We start from the raw sequence: 21,290 nt of genomic DNA on the forward strand, positions 1-21,290 counted from the left end.
CTCTGACCTCATCTACTACTTCTCGTCACCTCACTTACACCGCTCCAGCCATTTCTTCATTGCTCTTAGGACAAACAAAAACATGCTTCCTCTCCCTGCCCTACCCAGGGCCTTAGTATTTCCTGCTTGGTCTGCCTAGACCTCAATTTCTTCAGATACCCAAAAAAAGGCTTCCTTGCCACCTCTGTTCTCTGCTCAAATGTCATGTTATTTGTGAGGTCTTTCTGAATTCCTCACACAAAGGGATCACTTATTCTCTACTGCGATGGCCTATTTATTTCCTTTATGGCACTACCTATAATCTTTATTTATATGTTTGTTCAAATGTTTTCCTACTAAGTAGCACAATGTCTGGAACATAGTAGATTCTTAGTAAATAATTAATTGAATGAGTGAGTTGAGGTTGAGGGTGCAAGTGGGAGGCAGTTGCCCTTAAGGCCTTACCTCCCTTTGAGGGTTAGGCAGTGTGCCCGCTGAAAACAGGAGAGTGAAGTGAGGAAGAAGATGGTGGGTGGTAGGGAGGCCCAGTGTGTGTGTGTGTGTGTGTGTGTGTGTGTGTGTGTGTGTCCCAAGCGCGCGCCTCAGTGCCTGGCCTGGAGTCTGGGCAGGACAAAGGTAGGTCTGGGCCAGGCTCTCACCAAGCTGATAACAGGTTGTGCCAGAAGCACCAGACAGGGATGGAGGGAATGGAGGGCAGGGCATGTGGATGAGGACTACTAACTCTGCCTGGGGATGGACAGGCCAAGGCTTTGCTGTAGGGAAGGGGGCAGTGGAGCTGGGCTTTGAAGAGTGGATAGAAGTTTGTTGGATGGAGAAAAAAGAATAGAGGCATTTTGAGCTGGAGAGGTCTGAGGCGTCTAAAAAGGCAGGATTGCTCGAAAAATGGTGAACTGTCTGGTGCAGCAGAGGAAATGAGGCCAAGTCAGCAACCTGAAGTCAGAGAGTTTTCAAATGCTAGGCCTATAAGTGATGGATCGATCAGATGGATATTCCATCCTCAGGGCCCTGGGGACCATGGAGGGGGCCATGAAGCAAGGGAGTGAGAGAATCCTCCAGCTGCCCTGAAATGGGCCCCAGACATGCTTAGGAGGCAGAACCCTGGACAGAATGATGGGCAGGATGGGATGGTTGGGGCGAGGGTGTAGAGGATAAGTCTGCAGGGGGTTTTTTTGTCGTTAATTCTCACCCAAGGATTTTTTTTTCCTTGCTTTTTAGAGAGAGTGGAAGGGGGAGGGGGGGGAGGGAGGGAGAGAGAGAGAGGGAGAAACAACCATGTGAGACACATGGACTGGTTGCCTCCCGACTAGGGCTGGGGATTGAACCTGCAACCCTTGGGTGTGTGCGCTGACTCACTAACCACTGAGCCACACCAGCCAGGGCCAAGTCTCTAATTTGAAGGCTCTGGAGGTGAGGACCTGAGAAAGGGGCAGGTTTGGGGACAATAGTGAGAGTTTGGCCTGGGCCAGGTGGGCTGGGGCACTGAGTTGGGGATCCTGGATCTGTCTTTCCTCCTGCCCCATCTGAAGACCTTGGGTCACAGAGATATTGTCCCACAGGACCCTGTCCCAAGATCTTCATGTCCACCACATTTGGGCGCAGCCAGGGCCCCTGGGCAGAGAAGGTGTTTGGGGCAGTGTCAGCGGCTGAGTCGTGAGTCAGGGAGAGGACAAATCAGCCTGGCAGCTCTGGGCGCCGCTGCTCTGAGCTCCCGTCTCCCCCACCTCCCACCGGGGTGCCTGCGGAGGCGAGGGCTGCTCTGGTTGCTGCAGCCCTGAGAGGGTGGAGCTGTTGGTCATGGGGGTGCCAGTGTTGCCAAGCGGCTCTAGGACCCCTCAATGTGGGTGGCAGCCCCTGTGGGGAGAGGCAGTGACTGCGCGTCCCGGGACTGAGCGCGGCTGGTGGAGGTGCGGGGGCGGGCGGGCGTGGGGCGCCGAGTCTCCGCGGCTTTGAGCCTGGGGGCCGGTCGGAGGCCTGTTCCTGTATTTTTCCACCCGGCTTCTGCGCCTAATTGCTCCCCTGGCTGCCTCATCCCCTCCATTCCCGCCCGTGACCGGGTGGGGCCCGAACCGCGCCCGCAGGGGCGGGCGGGGAGCGGAGCGCGGACGCTGCCCCCGCCCCTCCGGCTCGGGCGCGGCCGCGGGGGCGGGAGCGTGTGGGGGGCGGGAGCGTACGTGCGACGCCGGCGTGCGCGGCGCCGGGGCGGGGCCTTCGTCCTCCCGGGGCGGGGCCTGGCCGCTCGCCGTCTGGCCCCCGGGGGCGCAGACCCCTGCAGGTTTGGGGGGGGGGGGGCGCCGGGGTTATCCGCAGGACCAGGGCCCAGGACTCCAGGCCCCTCTTTTCACCTCACTTCCAGGGACACCTGCCCCATGCCCTGGCCTGGGCTCCCTCAGGGAGGGGCGGGGGCGGGGCGGCGGGAGGAGCCTTGGGAAGGAGTCCTAGGAACAGATTAAAGCAGGAGCACAAGGTCTACCTGAAGAAAACGGAAGTAAACATTTACGAGAATGCGAGGGTGCGTACTTGGCACGTGAATAAATGGGACCGTAAGCACCGGTCACCATAAGCCTCGGGAGGAAAGGACTCTACGCTGATACTCAGCAAGTGAATCTCTAGATTCAGGGGAACCCCAGTCACGGTTCAGAGGTTGGTTGGTTTGCTTGTTTTTCCAGAGCCTGACATACTGAATCTGAACTTCTGACCAATGAAAATGTACAAGAATAGCCAGGACATGTTTGTAAATGAAGAACAAGGGGGAGATATTGGCATAGTAAACTCTAAAATGGTAGTAATTAAACCAATGTGATATTGTCACAAGAATAGGAAAATAGATCGGTGGGAGTAACAGAGATTCTTACAAAAATACGAAAAGGTCCTACCTATAATTTAGAAGTTTTAGCCATGGCTGGTGTAGCTCCGTGGTTAGGGCACTGGCCAGAGCACCAGAGGCTCTCGGGTTTGACTCCTGGTCAAGAGCATGTCCTGGGTTACAGGGTGGGCCCTGGTCAGGAGGCAACCAATCGGTGTGTCTCATATTGATATTCCCCCGCTTCCTCCCTTCCTCTCTAAAAATCAATGGAAAAAATATCCTTGGGTGAGGATTAACCAAAACAAAAAAACGTTAAATCTCAAGAAAAAGAGTGAAGGGTTTAGAGCATTTCCCACAAGAACTCTTGGAGAAGACCATTCTGTTCCCCGCTCTTCCCTCAGCACCCACAAACAAACACAATATATATTTGAGTGAATGCCTCACTATTGGTAATCAGAGAAATGCAACTTAAAGCAACTACATATGGCGTTTTACTTAGATTGGCAAAAATGGGGGGGGGGGGGATAATGCCCTGTGTTGGCAAGAGCGCAGAGAAATGAGTACTGCTGTGAGAGTGTGAATTGATTAAGCCTTTTGTGGTTTGCGATAGTACAAAATTGACAATAGCACAAAGTATGTTATTTGGGTTCATTAAGTAAAACTGCACTAAATAAACGAGGCTGCTTCTAGTCCGGAAGCAAGTTAAAGAGAAGGGAATTGCACAGGACCTGGAGTCCAGGAGCATCTTCAGGTGTGAGCAGCCAGGTCACCAGCTCTGGCAGCATTAATATTTTTAAAAAGTGAGCGCCTCTCCCGGCGTGCATACGCCGTGAAAAGCTCGAGGCTGCCGCACCCGCTGTAACTACCGGCCTCTGAGTTGGGTGGCGTTTACTCTCGCCTTTAGAGACAGAGCATCTTGAAGGGTGCAGCCCTAGCCTAACGGTCTAAAATCTTCCTCTTCTCCGCCTCCCGCCACCACCACCTCCCCACTAAGCGCGCCCCCTGGTGGTGAGAGACGGGAAGGGGAAATAAAAAGGGGAGAAAGTGAGAAACACCGTAAGGAGAATTGGAAGAAGGCTGGGAGACAGATACGGTTCACAGGATGGAGATCTCCCGATCATACACCCGGAGGGGCAATTCTGTGGCTGCTAGGGGCTGCCCGCGCTTATGCTGGTGGCCAGGCGGGACCTTTCCTGTCTCTGCTCACCTCTGCCACAGCTTTGCACACAGTTCCTCGCCCTGTACAGCTCTTCCCTTCTCAGCCCTTAGTTCTCAGCTGACACCTTCCCTGACTCCACGGAGGGTCAGATCCCTTGGCGTGATGTCGCCTTACAGCACCGCTGACCTCATTCGTCTCCCTTTGAATACAACTTGTGACTCATGTCTGCCATCCATCCAGGCTGTGGCCTCCTTGGACAGCACAGTGCCTGTCTTGCTCGCCATTGCACCCAGTGTCCAGGACACGCTCGGAATCTGAACAGAGGTAGCACTTGGGAGCCATGGCCTGCACTGGAGGGAGTCAGCCTAAAGCACTGAAATTGTCGAGTCCTAGCAGTGGGAGTTTATTAGAGAGGCAGGGACAAACATATTTACACGGGCCGATGGGACATTAAAAGAAGCAGAGGCGGGGGGGGGGGGGTGTTCCAGGAGCAGCAGCTCAGACGAGTTCCACCTTGGCATTGGGGTACACTGCCACGACGTCATAGCCCTCGGGGGGCTTCACGCGCGCCTTGGCGTGGTTCTCGCAGTACAGCCGCTCATCCAGGAAGAAGTAACCGCGCTGCTTGAGGTTCAGGCCGCAGTCGCTGCACATGAAGCACTCGGGGTGGTACAGCTTGTCCCGCGCCTTGACGATGGTCCCCCTGATGGGAGACCGGCAGAGGACAGCGTTGGCCTACAGACTGGCCAGCCTGCCCCGCCCAGGGCGTCGGAAGGCAGGGGTGGGTACTCACACGATGCCGTGGCCGCAGCGTGTGCACTCGGGCAGCCCCTGCAGGCCGCTCAGCGGGGCTCCCAGTTTGCCGGCCGCGGGCTTCAGATTCCGGGGGCTGCCGGGCCCGGGCCGCTCCCCTGAAAGCCAGAGCGCGGGTGGCATGAGCCAGGTGCGCTCGGGCGGAAGTCAAAAAGGGAAGAACTACTCTTCTGGGCGCTGTGGGGCTGCACCCGGCACGCATACTGAGAATGGGGTTTGGAGAGCGTGGGGCAAGGGGCTGCGCCGGGGCGAGGGGTGTGGGGCCACGTGGAGGAGACGAGGGAGGGGCGGACGGCTGGGAGCAGGAGGTGGGGTCTCCAAGGCGCCGCTGCGGGGCGGGGGCGGCTGTCCCGGAGCACCCAAGGAGCGGGAAGGCACGCGGGGAAAGGGGCTGGCGCCTTACCGCCCTCGCCGGCCTCCAGCATGCCCTGCAAGTAGCGGAAGGAGCCCGACTGCTTGGGTTCCGCGGGGCACAGGGGCTCACTGGGCTCCCGCAGCATCCGGTACACCTCGGAGCCCATGTGGACGCCGCAGTCGCGGCTCCGCGGCAGGCCTCTGGCTGGGTCAGTGCTGGGCGAAAGAGATGCAGGAAAGGACAGGGTTGCGGTGCCAACCTTCACTCTGCCTGTTCAGAGGTCTGGTGAAAGTTTCATGGGTCAGAATGCAAGCAGCGGAGACCCAGGAATCAAGTATCAGGGTCAGGACGGAACCTGGTGATTTGTGAGGAATCAGGGCTTAAGATGGGATCTTGAGGGCTGCAAAAAACACTTGTCCGGTACTACCTGTGGGGTGGAGACACATGTAGGGTGTTCATCTGGGCCAGTAAGGCAGCCTCACTGCTGCTGCCGTTGTGAGGGACTTGGAGGTGAGGTGACTCCCCATAAGGAGATCCCAGGCCTGGCCTGCCATCTTCTGGACCAATCCCGGTGACTGAGGGCCGCCGGCTGGCCATTGGACTGCCATCCTATGAGAGAGAGAGGCCTGAGGTTCTGGGAGACCCTCTGGGGTAGGGCCTCTGGCCATTCTTAGTACACCTTCCCCTCTACTATTCCAGGCCTTCTTGGATGCTGGCTGGCTACCCCTTGTTCTGGCATTTCTGGGTGATGGTGTTCAGCCAGGAAGGGGGTCTGTGAGGAAGGGCTGAGCCTTGGGTCTGGTTTGGTGTGCGCCCCCCCCCCCCCAAATGAGAAATGCCTGTGGAAAGTCAGATACAGAAACCTGAGGGCCTGAGACTCAGACTTGGTTCATGAGCCCTGTGGTGGTTATGACCACAGGTGCCCATGAGGGATGGTGTTGGGGCAGGGGCATCCCAAGAAACTTTTTAAGGCCAGCGTGGCTGGAGCAGAGTGTGTTGCTTCCTTGTAGAGGTGGTCCTGGTGCCAAACCTTCCTACTTGCCAGAACTGTCCTGGGTGCTGGATGGACCCATAGGCTAGAAATAAAAAACGAACTCCTGCTCTGGAGTTAGGAAGGGTCACCAATCATTGTGTCACCAATCATTCTGCCCAAGGACCTTTGGTGGGGGAAGACTGCGATTCAAGTGTGCCATTGTGAAGTCAGCCCCCCCCCCCCCAGGCTTGTACCTCTGCCCAAGCATTTTCTGCTTCTCAGGACAAAATGGTGGCCTTCTGTAGGCTCAGCAGATGAGGGGCAGAGAGGGCCAGGGTTCAAGGCTCCCCAGCCCACCAACCCACGGCCAGTCTGATGTCCATGGCTAAAACATTTTGGGGAGGAGTACCCTGAACATGCCTCCTCAGCCCATGAGGAGTAACTCTGTGGATGTGGGTCTGAATAGAGTCTGGGACTCTCTGTTTCTGCAAAGTCCAGGGCTGTGCTGCCCTAGCTGCAGACATACATGCCCACAGCAATGTGAACACAGGCACATACACTCTCACAAGTACATGTGCATGAAGACACACACCAGCCAACCCACCTACATAACCTAGTCACACATACTGGGTCACATATATGCTTGGAGCCAGTGCTGGTCACCCTGGGGATGACCATGGTGGCCTCCATGGCTGGAATGAGGTTCGTGGCCACAGCAGCCTGACTGTAGGGTGGAGCCCATTTGTCCAGGCCATGAAGGTGGTCTCTGCCTCAGCCTGGAAGGTGACATATAAATATCTCCTTGCTCTACAGTGCGGAGAGAGACACTAGGTGGGGAGAAATGGAGGCTTAGCCTAGGGGGAATGAGTCTGGCTTGGATTCAGGCTGCCTCCAGCCCTGAGGCACAGTCGAGCCTGTAGGGCTTTGCCTGGATGCCTGCTTTCCGCAAGCTCTGAGCTGGGCGGGAGCTTGGGTAATGAATGGGTACCAGCAGCTGAATGGGGGTAATACCACTACATCCCCCACCACAACAGACAAAGGAGAGGGTCTCTCACTGCCCAGGTGGGCCCCCATCAAGGAGGCAATAGCAGCAGGAAAACCTTTGTCCCCATTGGGCCCAACAAGAGCCCCTGAGAAACCTGAGCATTCTCATTCATTTGTGTCTGTGGGGCAAGCAGGCAGGCAAGGCTGGCCTGGCCTGGCCTGGCCTCTAATGGGGACCAGATGGGCCATGGGCCATGGGGGCAGGGCTGGGCCCGGTACAGAGGCGGCTTCAATAGGAAGGGGAAGTCAGAGGGACCTGGAGGAAGGAAGCCCTCACTCACCCCTACCCAGCAGGGCGTGAGTCTACTGCAGGGTCATCCAAGCCACTGCTCCTCCCACAGCCACCCAGGCAGCAGCCTTTCTAGGTCTGAACTCAGTGGTTAGGGCACACATGGTGACCTCCGTCTTGATTTGAGTCCCAGCTCTATCACTCATTAACTGAGCAAGTCACTTCCCCTTTGAACCTCTGTTTCTTCATCTGCGAAATGGAGCATGTGATGATCTCTAAATCGTAAGTTCCATGTGGGGATAAAATAAGATAGTTGCGTACAAAGCACTTAGCATAGTGCCTGCCACACAGCAAAAGCTCATTGGATACATAGCGGTCATGGGCATTCCTGAGCCCCTTTCCTGGTTTTCCCCTCTCTGTGTGTGGTGCAGCTGGTACCACGTGCTCGGGCTCTCTGAGTACCTGCCAGCTGCTGATTTGTTGTTGAAGCTTTAGTTGGATTAGTGAGCAGAATGGGGGTAACTGTTTCCTTGCTCATCAGCTCCCACATGACTGTGGTCAGAATGTGGGACACTCAGCTTGGATGGAGGTGGGTGCTGAGTCCAGATGAGCAGATGGCACCTTCCAGAAGCCAAGCTCCAGATCTCTGCTTGTCTGGAGAGAACAGGCTGAGTGTGCGAGGGCTGCCTGCTCCACCTGGCTTACCTTAACCCATCACCTGGTTCTCAGCTTAAAAGCCACCCTCTCCAGGAAACCTTTCCTTATCACTGTTCTTCCTCTACTCTGGGCTGCGCCAAGTGCTTCCTGTGTTCCCATGTGAGGCCTGAGAGGAGAATCTCCTATAACCCTACGTGGAAGGTGGGCCTGAAGCTCCTGTTGGCCCCGTGGCATCCCATGTGGGGGTGCGTGCCAGGGTATCTGGTGCTGGTCTTAGGGCCGACTGTGGTTTTCTCCTCCTCTTGATGGCTCCAGCTGGGCCCACCCTCCTCCCCCCTGCAGGCAGAGGGTGGGAACAGTGTGGGACAATGGGCCCTCTGTCTGTGTTACTGAGGATACAGTCCTGCAGGGGCTGGGTGGGGGTGTTTCTTTCGCCACCCATGGAGCTCATGACCTTTTAAGTACAAAAGGCGGGCAACAGCTGAGGGGCTGCCCTGTTGCTTGTGGAAAATCCCTTCACTTCCAGCCTCAGCAGCCTGGTCCTAGAAGAGGTCAGTAAGGGAAAGTGGGGGGTAAGGGGAGTTGCTCCACAGCCCTCAGCCCTTGAGGCCCACTGGCCCTGAGCCTCTCCTGGAGACGGAACAGAGCAAGCTCAGGCCCCTTTTCCCTATCCATCCTGGTATGAGCCTCATACATGAGCTGGGGGGGGGGGGGGCTGTGCTATGCTGCTTCCCTCTGCCTGGCCCATGTCAAGTGTGACTGATTTGTCTATGTGTTCTCCCCTACACACCCCCACCCCTGCTCCCATGGGCCTCAGGTTCATGGGACTACCAGAGCAAGCTTCTGAGACACAGGTGTGGCCATGAGCCTCTGCAAGAACAGCTGACATCCTGGATAGAGGAAACCAAGAGCCTCTTTGTTACCCTGCCCCATCACCTCACTCCTCACCTCTCCCCTCCCACATCCTGGGACCTTTCTTTCCTCTGAACCTGTGGTGTACAGACTCACCTTTGGGCTTTTGTATATGCATCCTAGCCCACTTCCTCTTTCCATGCTTTCCTGCCTTATTCTTCCCCCTTCAGGTCTTGGCTTGGATACCCCTGCCCCTCTGATCCCTTGATAGAGTCATGTGGAATCCTTAGACCCCTGGCTTCTGCCATTCCAGAAGTGCTAAGTGTCTCACTCCTTCCAGAACAGGCACTCCCTGGCATGTGAAAAGCATCTGGCCTCAGGGATGCCAGCAAAGGCAAAGTAGGAAACAAATGACAGAGCAAGATGAGGACGGGGATAGACGGCGAAGGAGAGGTCACAGCAGATCCTTTCTTCCATGTGAAGCCTCCATGGCAAGTGTAGACACAAGCAGGCTCAGGAGGCTGTGGCCCCATGTGCTGGGATTCACGGTTCTGGCTCCATCACACACCAGTCCAATCTCTACCTTGCCCAAACTATGTGGCACAGAGATGTTGAGCTAGCTCTGGATATCTCAGTCTTGCCAACTGGCTGCCCCTTGATCCCATGGCCAAAAAGAGGCTGTAGAGCAGCCTTGAGGACAGCACCAAGGCTCTGATCTTGTCATACACAAAGAGGTGTATGACAAAATCAGGTGGGCCTTCAGTCTGAGGCCTGCTACATGCAGTCACAGGACAGCCAGGAGAAAATTTCAGCCTTGTATAGGGCAAGGAAGTGTCTAACATTCTAAGGTCAGCCCTATGGCCTGAGGTTGGTTCCAGCTGGGTGGGTACCCAAGGCTAGGATGAAATACAAGAGTGCCCCATTGCCTGAGGTCAGTCCACAGCCCGAGGTTGTCGCCCAGTCTGCCCCCAAACCTGGTGACTTCTTCCTGGTCTGGCATCACTGGGCACCAGAGTGAAACCCAGCTAGGTGAGTGGCAGCCCTGAGCCAAGGCCTAGCCCAGTCCCTCCCCACCACAGACACCTTAGTCCCAAAATCCAGGAGTGCCTGGAGTACAGACAGAGCTCCCAACATGTGCCCGTCACCTGGGGAGCACAGGATGGGGCATGGGCATGAGCATGGCCCAGACAAGCCTTCTGCTTCAGCCTGGCCTGGGGACCCGAGAGCCTTGGTGAGGACATCCAATGCAATTAAACCTGTGGACCAGGCCTGGCCCTCCTTCCCTGGGCTTGCTCTGAGTCTTTACATACCTGGATCTCGGGATCGATGTGGATCCTGTGTGCCTGAGCCTTGCTATCCTCTGGGGCACTGGACCAGCTCCTGCCTTCAGGCCTGTGGCAAGAATTAGGATGGTCAGATATATCTGCTTACTATGCCTGGGAACTAAGACCAAAAAGGGCTGTGTTCTGGGCCCAGAGCCATCTAGGACCAGGCCTGGCACCCTGTACAGAGAAGGACATTACCCCAGTGCTTTCTCCTGCACCAGAGTGGTGGTCATTGTGGCAAGGAAACATGATTTTAGATTTGCAACCCACCTGGGATGGGGCTGTGTGTCCCTTCCCTACCAGCTGCTCCATCCCTCTCTGGTCTGACTCCTAGAGAAGAAGCTATAGCTCCCCCACACTTCTATCCTCTCTGTGGCCTACATAAATAAGCTCAGCAAAAAGAAGGCCACCTCATGACAGAGTGATCCAGGCCGGACCTGGGGGTCAGGCATCCCTGGGCTGTGAGGGAGGTGGAATAGAGGCTCTAAGGGGTGTGCCTCCCTCCTGCTGATGCCGGCAGAGTCATCACCAATGTCTGCCCAGCCCAGATGGGAAACAGGCCATTAGGAAATTCCTGCTTCACCATAGAAACCAAAAGCCAAACACCACTCAGGAGGAGAAAAACATCATAAACCTGCCGTAAGCAGGGCAGACGGACCCAGAGGCTACTGGCCTGGGGCCCAGTCCTGCCACTCAGTAGCCCCGTGGGAAGGCAGGCCAGGAGAGGAGGGTGCATGGGCTTTGGACTGGCCAGTGGGTATGAAGTGAGGCTAGTTAGACCAAAGGGTAATAATGTCCCTACTCTACCCCAAAAGCTTCTTGGGGTTTCTCCTTCCTATCCACCTCCTGGGGTTTCTTGAGGTCTTAACCCCAGGCCAGCAGCTCAACCCTACCTCCCTCCCCCACTCAGCAGGCCTGCAGTCCACACCCACTCTGCACTTCCTCACCTTTACCCATTCCTTGGCTCCCTGAAAACTACCTCTCTCCCCCACAGCCTTCTGGAGGTCTGTGGCACCAACCTCTGCTGCCCTAGGACAACACCACCACTACTGGCATCTGGTTCTAGCCCTCTCAGCCAGGCTACCTAGTGAATGCCCCAACTCACAGCTCTCACTGTGGCCTCCACCAACTGAGAACTCTGCAGGGACAAACCTAGGTCATCTCGTCTGGCTATCTCACTTATAATTCCCTGGAGTTCTGCCCAGAAGAGAAGTACAAATCTAAGGTCAGAAGGTCAAAGGGCACAAAGTCCCCAGAGCCATGAGGGTGGCTCAAGGCATCAAATCAGAATGAAGGGCTTATTCATATGTCAACCTGCACCTTCAGGCCTTCAATTCAGGCTGGGCAGGTGACTCCATCTGCCATCTTTAAGCAAAGTGACAGCCAAAGGGTGGGCTCTGCAAAAGCATCTTGTACTGAGCATAATGGGCAACAGAGGCCCCACCAGAGGCCCCAGGGTTGGAGCTGACACCAGGAAAGTCCTGGATCTACAGAACATGCCCAGAAAGTGGGGATTAGCTTGAATTGTTGGACACATGGCTTTGAGTTCCAGACAAAATAAGCATAGCAGGGAAGCTGGGAATTTACTTCACTTTTCATCCTATGGAGAAGTTGGTAGAGAGTGAAAACCTTCTGTACGCAAGAGGCCAGGTAGGGAACCTGGTCTGGGTAGAGCCCGTGTTGGGGGGTCCTTGAGGCCCAAACATAGCATAGGTCCTTGCAGGATAGAGAGCAGAGTCAGGGGCCTTGCAGGTGAGAAGGTGCCCAGGAGAAGAGGTGCTGGCCTAGAGGGTCATCGGGACCCCCATGTATTGATCCCCTGAATCAGCATGTGTGATGTTTGAGGACAGAGGGCCTGAGGACCGGACCCCAGGTTTTCACCCTGACCGAGAAGACTTGGTAGGTCATTATCACTCAATCCCCAGATCACAAGAAAGTCCCCATTTTGGAGTTTGGAGCTGAGGAAGCTAAGGGCTCTGAGATTAAATCCCTTACTGGAAGACAGCAGTTCCCAAGTGCAGAGCTGGGACAGGAATTGTGATAGAGAATGTGCTCGCACCTGCTCCATGGTCAGGCAGCATCTGGGGACCGAAACGCCCAGAGTGGAACAGGTCAGTGGGCCCTGGGCTCCATCCATGCCTGGCTTGGAACAAATGACCAGGGAAGGAAGGAAGGAAGGGGGCCCGCAACCCTGCCCTGACATCATTGCCTCTGGGAACCTCCTGACTCAGGTTCTCTGTAAGCCTCCCTGAGTCCCCCTCCTCTTGCCCTGGCCCCAATATCACCAGGGCTTCCCTTATTCAGCCATGAGAGTCAAGTCCGGAGGTGAGTCAGGGCCCAGGAACCCAGCCAAGTGGGGTGGCCTCAGAGGCCATGCGTGGGCAGAGCAGCGCTGACGTTTCCCCGGGCTAGCCTGTACCTCCGTCTGGGAGAGGGTGATGAACATGATCCTGCTTTATGGAGAAAACTCAGGCTCACAGAGGTCATCTGGGGTACCTAAGATTCCAGAGTCCAAATGAGGACCAGCTCTGCTGAACTCCCAGGCTGGGGCTTCTTCACTCTGGGCCAGGTGGAGTGCACAAGGCCTGGACGTACAGCTCGACCCAGTTAGCACCGAGAGCACAGCTGGGGGCCTGACCCCAATATGGCCCTGGGCCAGACACAAACGGGGGCTACTTCAGAAGCTTTCCCACCATGTTTAATGGCTCCAGGCTGATGGATCACCCTCTCCCTGCCATCTCTAAGGCATGGTTAGCTGTACTGTGATTTGTCCACAGGAGTCATGGAAAGTCCCTGTTATCAGTGAAAGTGGCAGAGCTCAGCAGTTAATGTCTGACTTCTCTAGATCCAGGCAAGACAGGGAGCAGGGAGATCTCACTCAGCCACCACCTAGCAGACTGACATCAGAGCCAAGCAAAGACCCAGGGCTGAGCAAGGCAGGGGACGCCCCAGGTGGACCTTCCATCCTAGACCATTTATAGGGCACAGATGGTGTTTGGTGACTCCCAGTCCTCCTCTTCATGAAGGGCTGTGTAACATTACACAGTCCACGGCATCCAGATGTAACTAGGGCAGAGACATGGGCCATAGTGGGGACAGCTGAGGCACAACAGCTATGGGGCTGTCAGGAGTGGTCAGCAGCCAAGTAGGAGTGGAGTTTTTGGGAGTGAGAAAGACCTGAGGTCAAATTTTACTTCCCAACTCCCTCGCTGTGTGACTTTGAGCACCCTCGTCTTTCTGAGCCTCAGTTGTCTCATCTGTAGAGTGAGGACTATATTAGGTTTTACTTTATCAAGTTGAATTGAGGGTTAAATGAGGCATTGCCCAAGAAACCTCTTTGAAATGGTCATTACGCTGGTTACTTAGGGGCGGTGAAAGGATTGAAGTCACCCCTCTGGAGGCTACCCAAGGTCTTATTTCAGTCCTGATTTTGGGCTGAAGTCCCCCAACACACTTCCAGCCCTGAGTTAAAAGGGGGCTTTTTCCTTTCTCAAGCCACCCCCATCTCCAGCGCCTGCCAGGCCCCTGTGAAAGCACTGCTCCTTAGGACCGGGGTGCCTGGGAGCTGTAGCAGAGCGGCTGTGAGGCCCAGCTCACCCAGGATGCTGACCACTATAACTTATCCCCCCTAAATCACTCTGCTTTCCAATTCTCTTGGCCCAGCCTGCCCTCCGCGTACCTGCTCACGGAGAGGGTGAGGTGGTCGTGGCAGCCCTTGATGCGGTTCTGCGCCTCCAGGTGTGTCATGAGCTCTGTGCTCTCACCATTGATGGCCTGAATCAGGTCTCCAGGGCACAGGGCAGCCAGTGCAGCCTTGCTGCCAGCATGGACCTGTGAGTGGACAAGCCAGATGGCAGGACATTGGTCACTATGTGGCCTGGCTGCAACCTCTGCTCTAAAATCCCCAACTCCAGTACCTGGAGGCCTGGTGGGTGTTAGGGCATAAGAGGGGCTTTCTCTGGGCTGGGACAAGTGGGATGTTACTCCTGCAGCCTGCATATATGCCCAAGGATGTGCAAGGGACACACAGGGATACATGTGCTCCTAGATACATACAAAGCACGGACATTTCACAAATACATAGACAGTGCCCTACCCAGTCAGATCACATAGCAGTCCCTTGAGGGACATTCAAACCCTTAATGACCTTGGCTCCCTACCTGTTTCCTCTCATCCCCACCACACATTCGCCTACACCCACTCACACTCTATCTAGATCATCTGAATGTTCAGAGGGCACACAGGGGCACCAGGTGTCTCTCACCTCCACACTTCCGCAGATGCTGTTCTCTTTCCCTGAAACATTCTTTCCTTTGACCCCAAATCCTAATTACCAGCCTACTCCTTCTCACCCTTCAGGTCTCAGCAGAGGCCTTTTCCCCTGGGAGTCTCTCCTCTGGGCTCTCACAGTACCCTGTGCATCCCCTGTACCACTCTGTTTCCTTAACATTGTTAGTGCCTCACTTTAGGTCTGGGTCATCACCTTCCCAGGTATATCCAGGGCCATCTACTTCTAGTTGCCAGCCTGCATTCCTGGGTCACAATTTCATCCTCACTTCCTCTGTAGGATAGGCACTCACTCAGGCCACCTTGGTGTCACTACTGACCCCAGAGGATCAAGTGGTATCCACAGCTGAAGCCTCTTAGAATGCTGGTCCCCTGATGAGGGCCACTTGAGGTTGGGGACAGGCTCACAGGGAGGCATGAATAGGCAGCCCAGGGAACCCTTCACCCTGTCCCCAGCCTTTGGAAATGGACGTTAGGCACCCTCATTCCTACCCAGTCTCTCCAGCAGTGATCTGCTGTGGCTCAAGAGCTGCCAGTCACCCTGTTCCTATTGGTGGGGGGTGGGAGCTTCTGGAAACCTGTCCAGGTTCAGCTTAGCTGGTCTCAGTAGTGAGTGGACAAAGCTGAGGTGCTGGCAGCTCCTTGGCTGGAGTCCTGGTGTGAGTACTGCCAGAGCTGACCTACCCTGAAATAGGCTGCTCCAAGGAATGTTCTAGGGTATCACACCCGCAGCCGCCTGCCCCCATTAATGTTCACTCCTAGGGCCTGGGTACCTGCACAGGCTTGTCCTCCTAGGGGAGGCGCCCAGGTGGACCCATCCCACCCTCCCCTCAAGGCCCTGCCCAGGCCCCCTCTCCTTCATGGATAACTGCTCTGTGACATGGCCTAGGTTCAGTGCTTTACCCATAATTAGCTCGTGGCAACCTCTCAAGCACCTGGTGAGACAGAGGCATTGTCATCCGCATTTACAGACAAAGAAAGAGAGACTTGGGGGGAGGGGCACCTCACCCAGTCCCCAGACTGGAGAGGAGTCTTCTTCCTCAGGGGGGCCCATAGCTGCAGGATGACTCAGCCAGCACAAGGGCACATTCAGGCCCCTGTGGGTGGGGGAAGTTCTCGAAAGCAGAGGTGGCTGAAACTCCTGCCAGCTCCACTAGCCCGGAGAGTTCTGGTCAGAGAGGGCGTGAGGCCAGGAAATGGTGACTCTCCCAACTGACTTTCCATGCATTGTCTCATTAATCCTGAAGGCAAGCCCATTTGCTAGGTGAGATAACCGAGGTCCGGAGAAGTAAAGAAGGATACTCAATTGATAAATGGGAGTTAGGATTTCAATCCAGGTCAACTGGTTCCAACTCCTATGCTGGTAACTACTGTGTGCTTTTCTGAAAAAAGGGAGGAGGGGAGTGAGAGTGTCCCAGGTAGAAGGATCAGCATGTATAATGGTTCATTTGGGAGAGAGAGTAAAAATAAAAGCAGGCTTGTGGCTGAAGCATCCTTAGTGAGGAGAGAGTGGAAGAGATGAAGTCAGAGAAGGAGCAGGGGCCAAGTCTGCGGGCCTTGTAGGCCCAGGTGAGAAGTTGGCATTTCTCTTAGATGGATGGGAACCCACCTAAGCAGGGAAGTCACAGGACAGAACTGAATTCAAGCTCATCCTTCTGGCTGCTGAGTGAAGGATAAACAGACAGAAGAAAGGTAGAGGGGAGCAGTGAGTCAGCAGGGAGGCTGGGGCTTGAACCAGCCCCCTTACCTGTAGCTGCTACTACATCCCCAGGCCCTGCTCCACTCCGCCCAGCCTAGAGGCTGTGATGGCTAGCAGCCAGAGAGTCAGGTGCCTGTATTTTCCATATAGTCACAGCAAGCTCAACAGGCCTGGATTCCTGTCCCAGCTCTGCTTCTCAGGGTACATTACCTTAGCCTCTCTGAGCCTTAGTGTCCCCATCATTAACGTAGGGCCAGAGGGAGTTCTTCTAAGGGCTGCTGTGAAAACAAATTATCTGAGACAATCAGGGCAAAAACCTGCCATGGGGGGTTGGGCACACTGATGCTCATTCCAAGCACCAGTTGCTGAGGAGCTGGGACCAACACCCTTTAGGGTGTGGCCTGGAACGCTGTGGATGCACCAAAGCCAGCAATCACTATAGTCCGTGGGGAAGGAGCCCTGGACAATGTTCTTGGAGGCTTTGTGGGCTAAGGTTGCAAAGTCCCAGCTCTGCCAGGCAGCCAGCCTCCTCCCTGTCTGAGTATAGCTGTCCCTCCTGGGTGGGGGAGGTCCTGGAAGCATGGGAGGGTTGGGTCTTGAACCCCTGGGTGAGGACATTCCCATTTATCCTCAATGTCTGCAGACCTGTCCTTGAGGTATCTGCTGGGCAAGTTGTGGCCTGTGCCTCCCTAGCCCCATAAATCTCCCCAGATCCCACCCAAACCCAAGCTCAGTCATCCTGGCTCCTCAGGCCTGGAGCTGCTGCCTTGCGACTTTGGGGGACATGGGGGGGTGGTTCTTCCAGGCAAACCATCTCCCAGCTGGCCGGCCTGCCAGGGGCCTGCATCACTGTCAGCTCCAAACAAGGCCGCTGCTGCTGCGGCTGTGACGTGTGGAGGCCTTTCCTCCGCAGGCAGGCAGCCGCGTGGGCAACAGATGTCTCTGCTCCCTGCCGCCTGTGGCCGTCAGCCGCCGCCACTGAGCCTGTCAGCGGCCTCACGCCCAGGGTGCCTGGCCCACCGGCTAGCCTAGCGCCCCCACCAGCCCACCTCTGTGGACACACAGCATGACATACACAGGCAGACACAGATGCACACACACACACACACACACACACACACACACACACACACACACACACACCCAGCAGGGCTCCCTCAGGAAAGTGAGAGATGAAAGGCTCGGGATGTGTTGAAGGCCTATCTCATTCAGCCCCAGGGACCTGGTGGTGTGGGGTGAAGGCAGATGTGGGAAGCCTCCCAGGACAGCTGGGCCTGCCTGTCACCGTAGCCCCCACAAATGGGATTCCATGATTCCACGGTCCACTGGGTGCCCACCCCCCTCCCAAGAACTGGAAAGAAGTGTCTGAATGTCCAGCCAGCTTGGTCCAGCCCCCATGGTGAGAGGTGGCAGTCGGGTGGGGGAAGGTGGTTCTCAGTTCCCCTGACACAGGCCCCCCGAAAGGCCAAAACAGCTGTGCGGGAGCAAGGGATGGCTCTCAGATGTTCTCAGATGCCCTCCTCTCTTCCCTCCAGACTGGGAGCCCCCAAGGGCAGGGCCTGGGTTCTCTTCTCTTCTGTCCCCCAGGGACTGAGTGTGAGTCCCCTATTCTGGCCCTTCAAACTATGGTACCCCAAGGCTGGGCCAGGATCCCATCTCCCCCAGAATGGGCACCCCCTCTGACAGGGCCTGAATCCTCTCTGCTTCTCTGTCCTCAGATTAGCTATACAGCCCAAGGTTGTGTCCCCCTCCCTTCCTCCTCTGTCCTAAGCCTGGGGCAGTGCATGGTCCTGGAATCTCGAGGAACTGGGCTGAGGCTATCCTGGTTCCTGGCCTTGTGGGGAGAGGTCTCACAAGCTCACAGTCAAGTCTCTCCTTCCCCTGGAAAGCAAGATTTCTCCTGGTTACTTCCCCTTAGGTCGACTGAGGTCACTGATGAGAGCCTGACCAAAACTAGTGTGGGGAAGTGGATGGATCTTTCTCTTTTCAGATTCAGAGAGGACCCCAGCTCTTCTGGCAAGGTCCTTTGATAAGGGGAGGGGACTTTCAAATCATCATGCTCCAAATCTTCAGGTTGGGTTCAGTCTAAGCAGCGTTTCTGAGCTTCTGTAGATCTGTCCAAACCCCTGGCCCATGACTGCGGTCCTTCCTTGGCCTGCAGTGAGTCCCCCAAATGAGGCCAGCAGGAAGGCTGGCGTGTGAATTCTTGGGGTGTTCCTCCAAGGGACAGAGCAGGCAGGCCCAGCAGAAGGGAGGAAAAGGGGTTAGGGCGACACTGCCCAGCCTGGAAGTCTCCTCTACATTGTCTGGGTCACCCAGCCTTCGAGCCTCAGGAACGTGGGGGATCCGGGTCCCGGGTGGATCGGGAGGACCGAGTCTCGGATCCAGGACCTCCCCGCGGCCCCGTGGCCACCGGACTCACCCGAGAGATGGTGAGGGGCGCGCTGAAGTCCCGGCCGCCCACCAGGCGGAAGCCCCAGGGCGAAGGGCCGCGCAGGGTCACGGAGTGGGGCATCGCGGGCCGGAGCCGCAGCCGGAGCCGGAGCCGGACACTGAGGATCGCCGCCGCCGCCGCCGCCTGGACGCCGCGCCCCGCCCCCGGCCCGCCCGGCCCGGACCCCGCTCCGCCCGGCCCCCGCCCCCGCTCCCTGCGCTCCGGGATTGGCCCCGCAGCGGTCCCGACCCTCCCACTTCAGGGGGCTCTAAAGACCCGCCCCTCTGCCCAGGCCGCCGGCAGCCTCGCGCCCCTCAGGGCTCTCGGATACCCCGAGACTGCGACAGCCCCGACGTCGGGCTCCTGCCCTGGCTTGCGCTCTGCGGGCCGTGGCCCCGAGCCCGCCGCGGAAGCTCCGGCGCAGGCCCTTTGAAGTCGCTCCTGCCGGGCGGCGCGCAGCCCACGGAGGGGCGGGGGGGGGGGGGAGCCAGGTGGGGGAGGGGCCGTGCCTTGCTCAGAAACCTCCCCAAAGTGCAGGCTGACAAAGCTGCGCCGTCCCTCACCCCCGCCCCCTCAGTGCGGCGAGTCCTCCAAACAGCGAGCACTGTTGGGGAGCCCGAGGCCTGAGCAGGCCTGGTCAGCGGCACGGACCCAGCATGACAGGCTGCACTGCCAAGCATGGGGGTGGGAACAGAAAGGCGCCCGGCCTCGTTCCTGGAGGCCAGGTGGGCTGTCTGGATGAGGCGACCCCTGGCTTGAGTCTAGAGGCAAGATGTCTTGTCGTGTCTTGCCCTTCCAGGTGTCACTGCTTCCCCACGACGCTTAGACTTTCCCCCGCACAGTCCTCTCCCCTCTTTTGCAAGGAGCTCTGTTTCCTTTCCCAGGCTTCCTGGAAAAGGAGCAGCTAGGGTGACTAGGGTAGCAGCTGTCCCACAAGGAGGGGACGAAGTACCCGAGGGGAGTGGAATTGTGGGCAGCCCTTCACTTGGGCCGCTTGCTGGCCTTCTTTCCACTCTCAACCATGTACTCCAGGGACATCCTTGAACAGCCTTTGTGGGGGCCGTGGCTTGGCCAGGGGGCCGCCTGCCACCCTCTGGCTCTCCTGGACACTTTGTGTCTGGATGCATCAGGGCAACCGTGTTTGCTTTTCCAGACTCCAAGGAGGTCCCTAATTTAGCCATTCATGACAACCCTGTGTCCCCTCTTAGCCAAGTTCTGGTAAGGGCTCTGTCCTCAGGAGCCTAACAGGCTGTGGGGATGAGACGTGCCCATAAGTCTCTAACACCTGCAAGGAGAACTGCTGCTTGAGAGGCACAAACCTAGGGTAGTCCAAAGAAGGTGGGCAGCCTTTGAGGTGGAACAGGGATGCCTCTCTGGGAGATGGGGTGCTGCTGTCTGTTGAGCTTGCAGAGAAATGTGAGTGGTGTGTGTAGCAGTGGTGTGTATATGTGTGTGAGGGGGGTGTCCCTACCCACAGAGCATCGGCCATTAGGCACTCAATGCTGTGAGGTGAAGCAGGTTTCTGGGGCCCACAAGGACAGAGAGGAAGGGCCAGCAGGAGAGTTTGTCTCTGGATGGTCTCTCAAACGCCCTTAGGCCAGAGGCTCCCTAGGACTTGAACCTCACTGGGTGACTTGGAGAATGGGGCAACCATCCCCTATCACTGACTGTCTGGAGGTTAGGTACACAGCATGGCTGGGTGGTCAGAGACTCTTCATCTGGACTCCAAGAGCTATAGTGAATGTAGATGGTACAGAGCATTGCTGGGTGGGAGAGGGGACCTCAAGAGTCTGTGGAACTCCCTACCCAAGGCATCCCCTAGTGGATTACTGAAACTCCTCCTTAGACATTGCTTCCTTCTCAAGTTCCACACCCCTAGGTACTGCCAAACCCCCACCCTGAAAGCCTTTCATTGTCTTCTTGTTTACTTCCACTTGAGGGAGTATATCACCCCCTTCCAGGAGTGGTCCTCCTGAATATGACTTTCCTAGCCCTTCATCATCTGGGCAGTATAGTCCATCTGTGAAGGCTTCTCTCACATGGTTGAAGATGGAGGTGGAGTGGAAATGACTCTTCTAGAATCTGGTACATGAACTTTCCCATTTCATTGTACAGTTTCTGGGGCAGTTCCTGGGCCCATGCCAGTCATCCCCCACAGTAGGTTCTTGATGACATCTGTACTTCAGAGGATATTAGAGGCTCACTTCTGACGGGCCTGGGCTGGGCTATATTCCTGGAGACTAACCATTCTTAGGGGCCACACTGTGAGCTCACTCCTGAGTACCCTGCATCCAACCCATCCAGGAAGCCCTCAGAACTTTCTTTTTACTCTTAATGGCTTTGTTCCGAGGGGGCTTGCTATGTTGCTTAATTTCTGTCATGCTGGGGCACTAAGTCGAAGGCAGTTACAGGGCCTGGGAGCCCTCTCCAAGGTGGAGATGGTGGTAGCTGGGTCATGCATCACCTCTGCCCTAGTGGCCTTCACTTGTTCACTGCACATCCCACCAGGCATCTGTGCTGCTGGGTATAACCAGACTGCTCATTTCATGCATTCTTTATCCATTCAACAAATACGTATTGAGTACTTTCCATATGCCACAACCTATGCCTGCCCCGGGCTGGAATCGAGAGATCCGTGGGGGCTGGGTGTCTGTCTATCT

General features: G+C 56.4%; 1 protein-coding gene across 2 annotated transcripts; it reads right to left on the minus strand.

Annotated features, from left to right (window-relative positions):
- Positions 1–4,349: 4,349 nt before the first annotated feature.
- Positions 4,350–18,801, minus strand: PDLIM4 (PDZ and LIM domain 4). 2 transcript variants are annotated; one of them, XM_081136725.1, is made up of 7 exons: positions 18,619–18,801; positions 13,890–14,041; positions 10,196–10,277; positions 5,558–5,739; positions 5,179–5,345; positions 4,756–4,873; positions 4,350–4,665 (listed from the first exon to the last, which is right to left on the minus strand). In XM_081136725.1, exons 1-7 carry the CDS (start codon positions 18,709–18,711, stop codon positions 4,461–4,463), a joined length of 999 nt encoding a protein of 332 aa, XP_080992851.1. In that variant the 5' UTR covers positions 18,712–18,801; the 3' UTR covers positions 4,350–4,460. The 2 variants fall into 2 exon arrangements, with proteins under 2 accessions (XP_080992851.1, XP_080992852.1); XM_081136726.1 differs by lacking the exon at positions 4,756–4,873 and having other exon boundaries at positions 4,504–4,665.
- Between the last annotated feature and the right edge of the window lie 2,489 nt (positions 18,802–21,290).

Source organism: Miniopterus schreibersii (genome assembly GCF_964146895.1).
Source record: "Miniopterus schreibersii genome assembly, chromosome: 4".
Taxonomy (NCBI): Eukaryota; Metazoa; Chordata; class Mammalia; order Chiroptera; family Miniopteridae; genus Miniopterus; species Miniopterus schreibersii.

What these genes read in the sequence shown, in the direction of transcription:
- PDLIM4 (XM_081136725.1), bottom strand. Translation starts at nt 18,711, where the DNA reads ATGCCCCACTCCGTGACCCTGCGCGGCCCTTCGCCCTGGGGCTTCCGC. An exon ending in CTCACCCTCTCCGTGAGCAG is followed by an intron (nt 10,278 to 13,889) that starts GTACGCGGAGGG and finishes TTCTTGCCACAG; the next exon opens with GCCTGAAGGCAGGAGCTGGT. An exon ending in CATGTGTCTCCACCCCACAG is followed by an intron (nt 5,346 to 5,557) that starts GTAGTACCGGAC and finishes TCTTTCGCCCAG; the next exon opens with CACTGACCCAGCCAGAGGCC.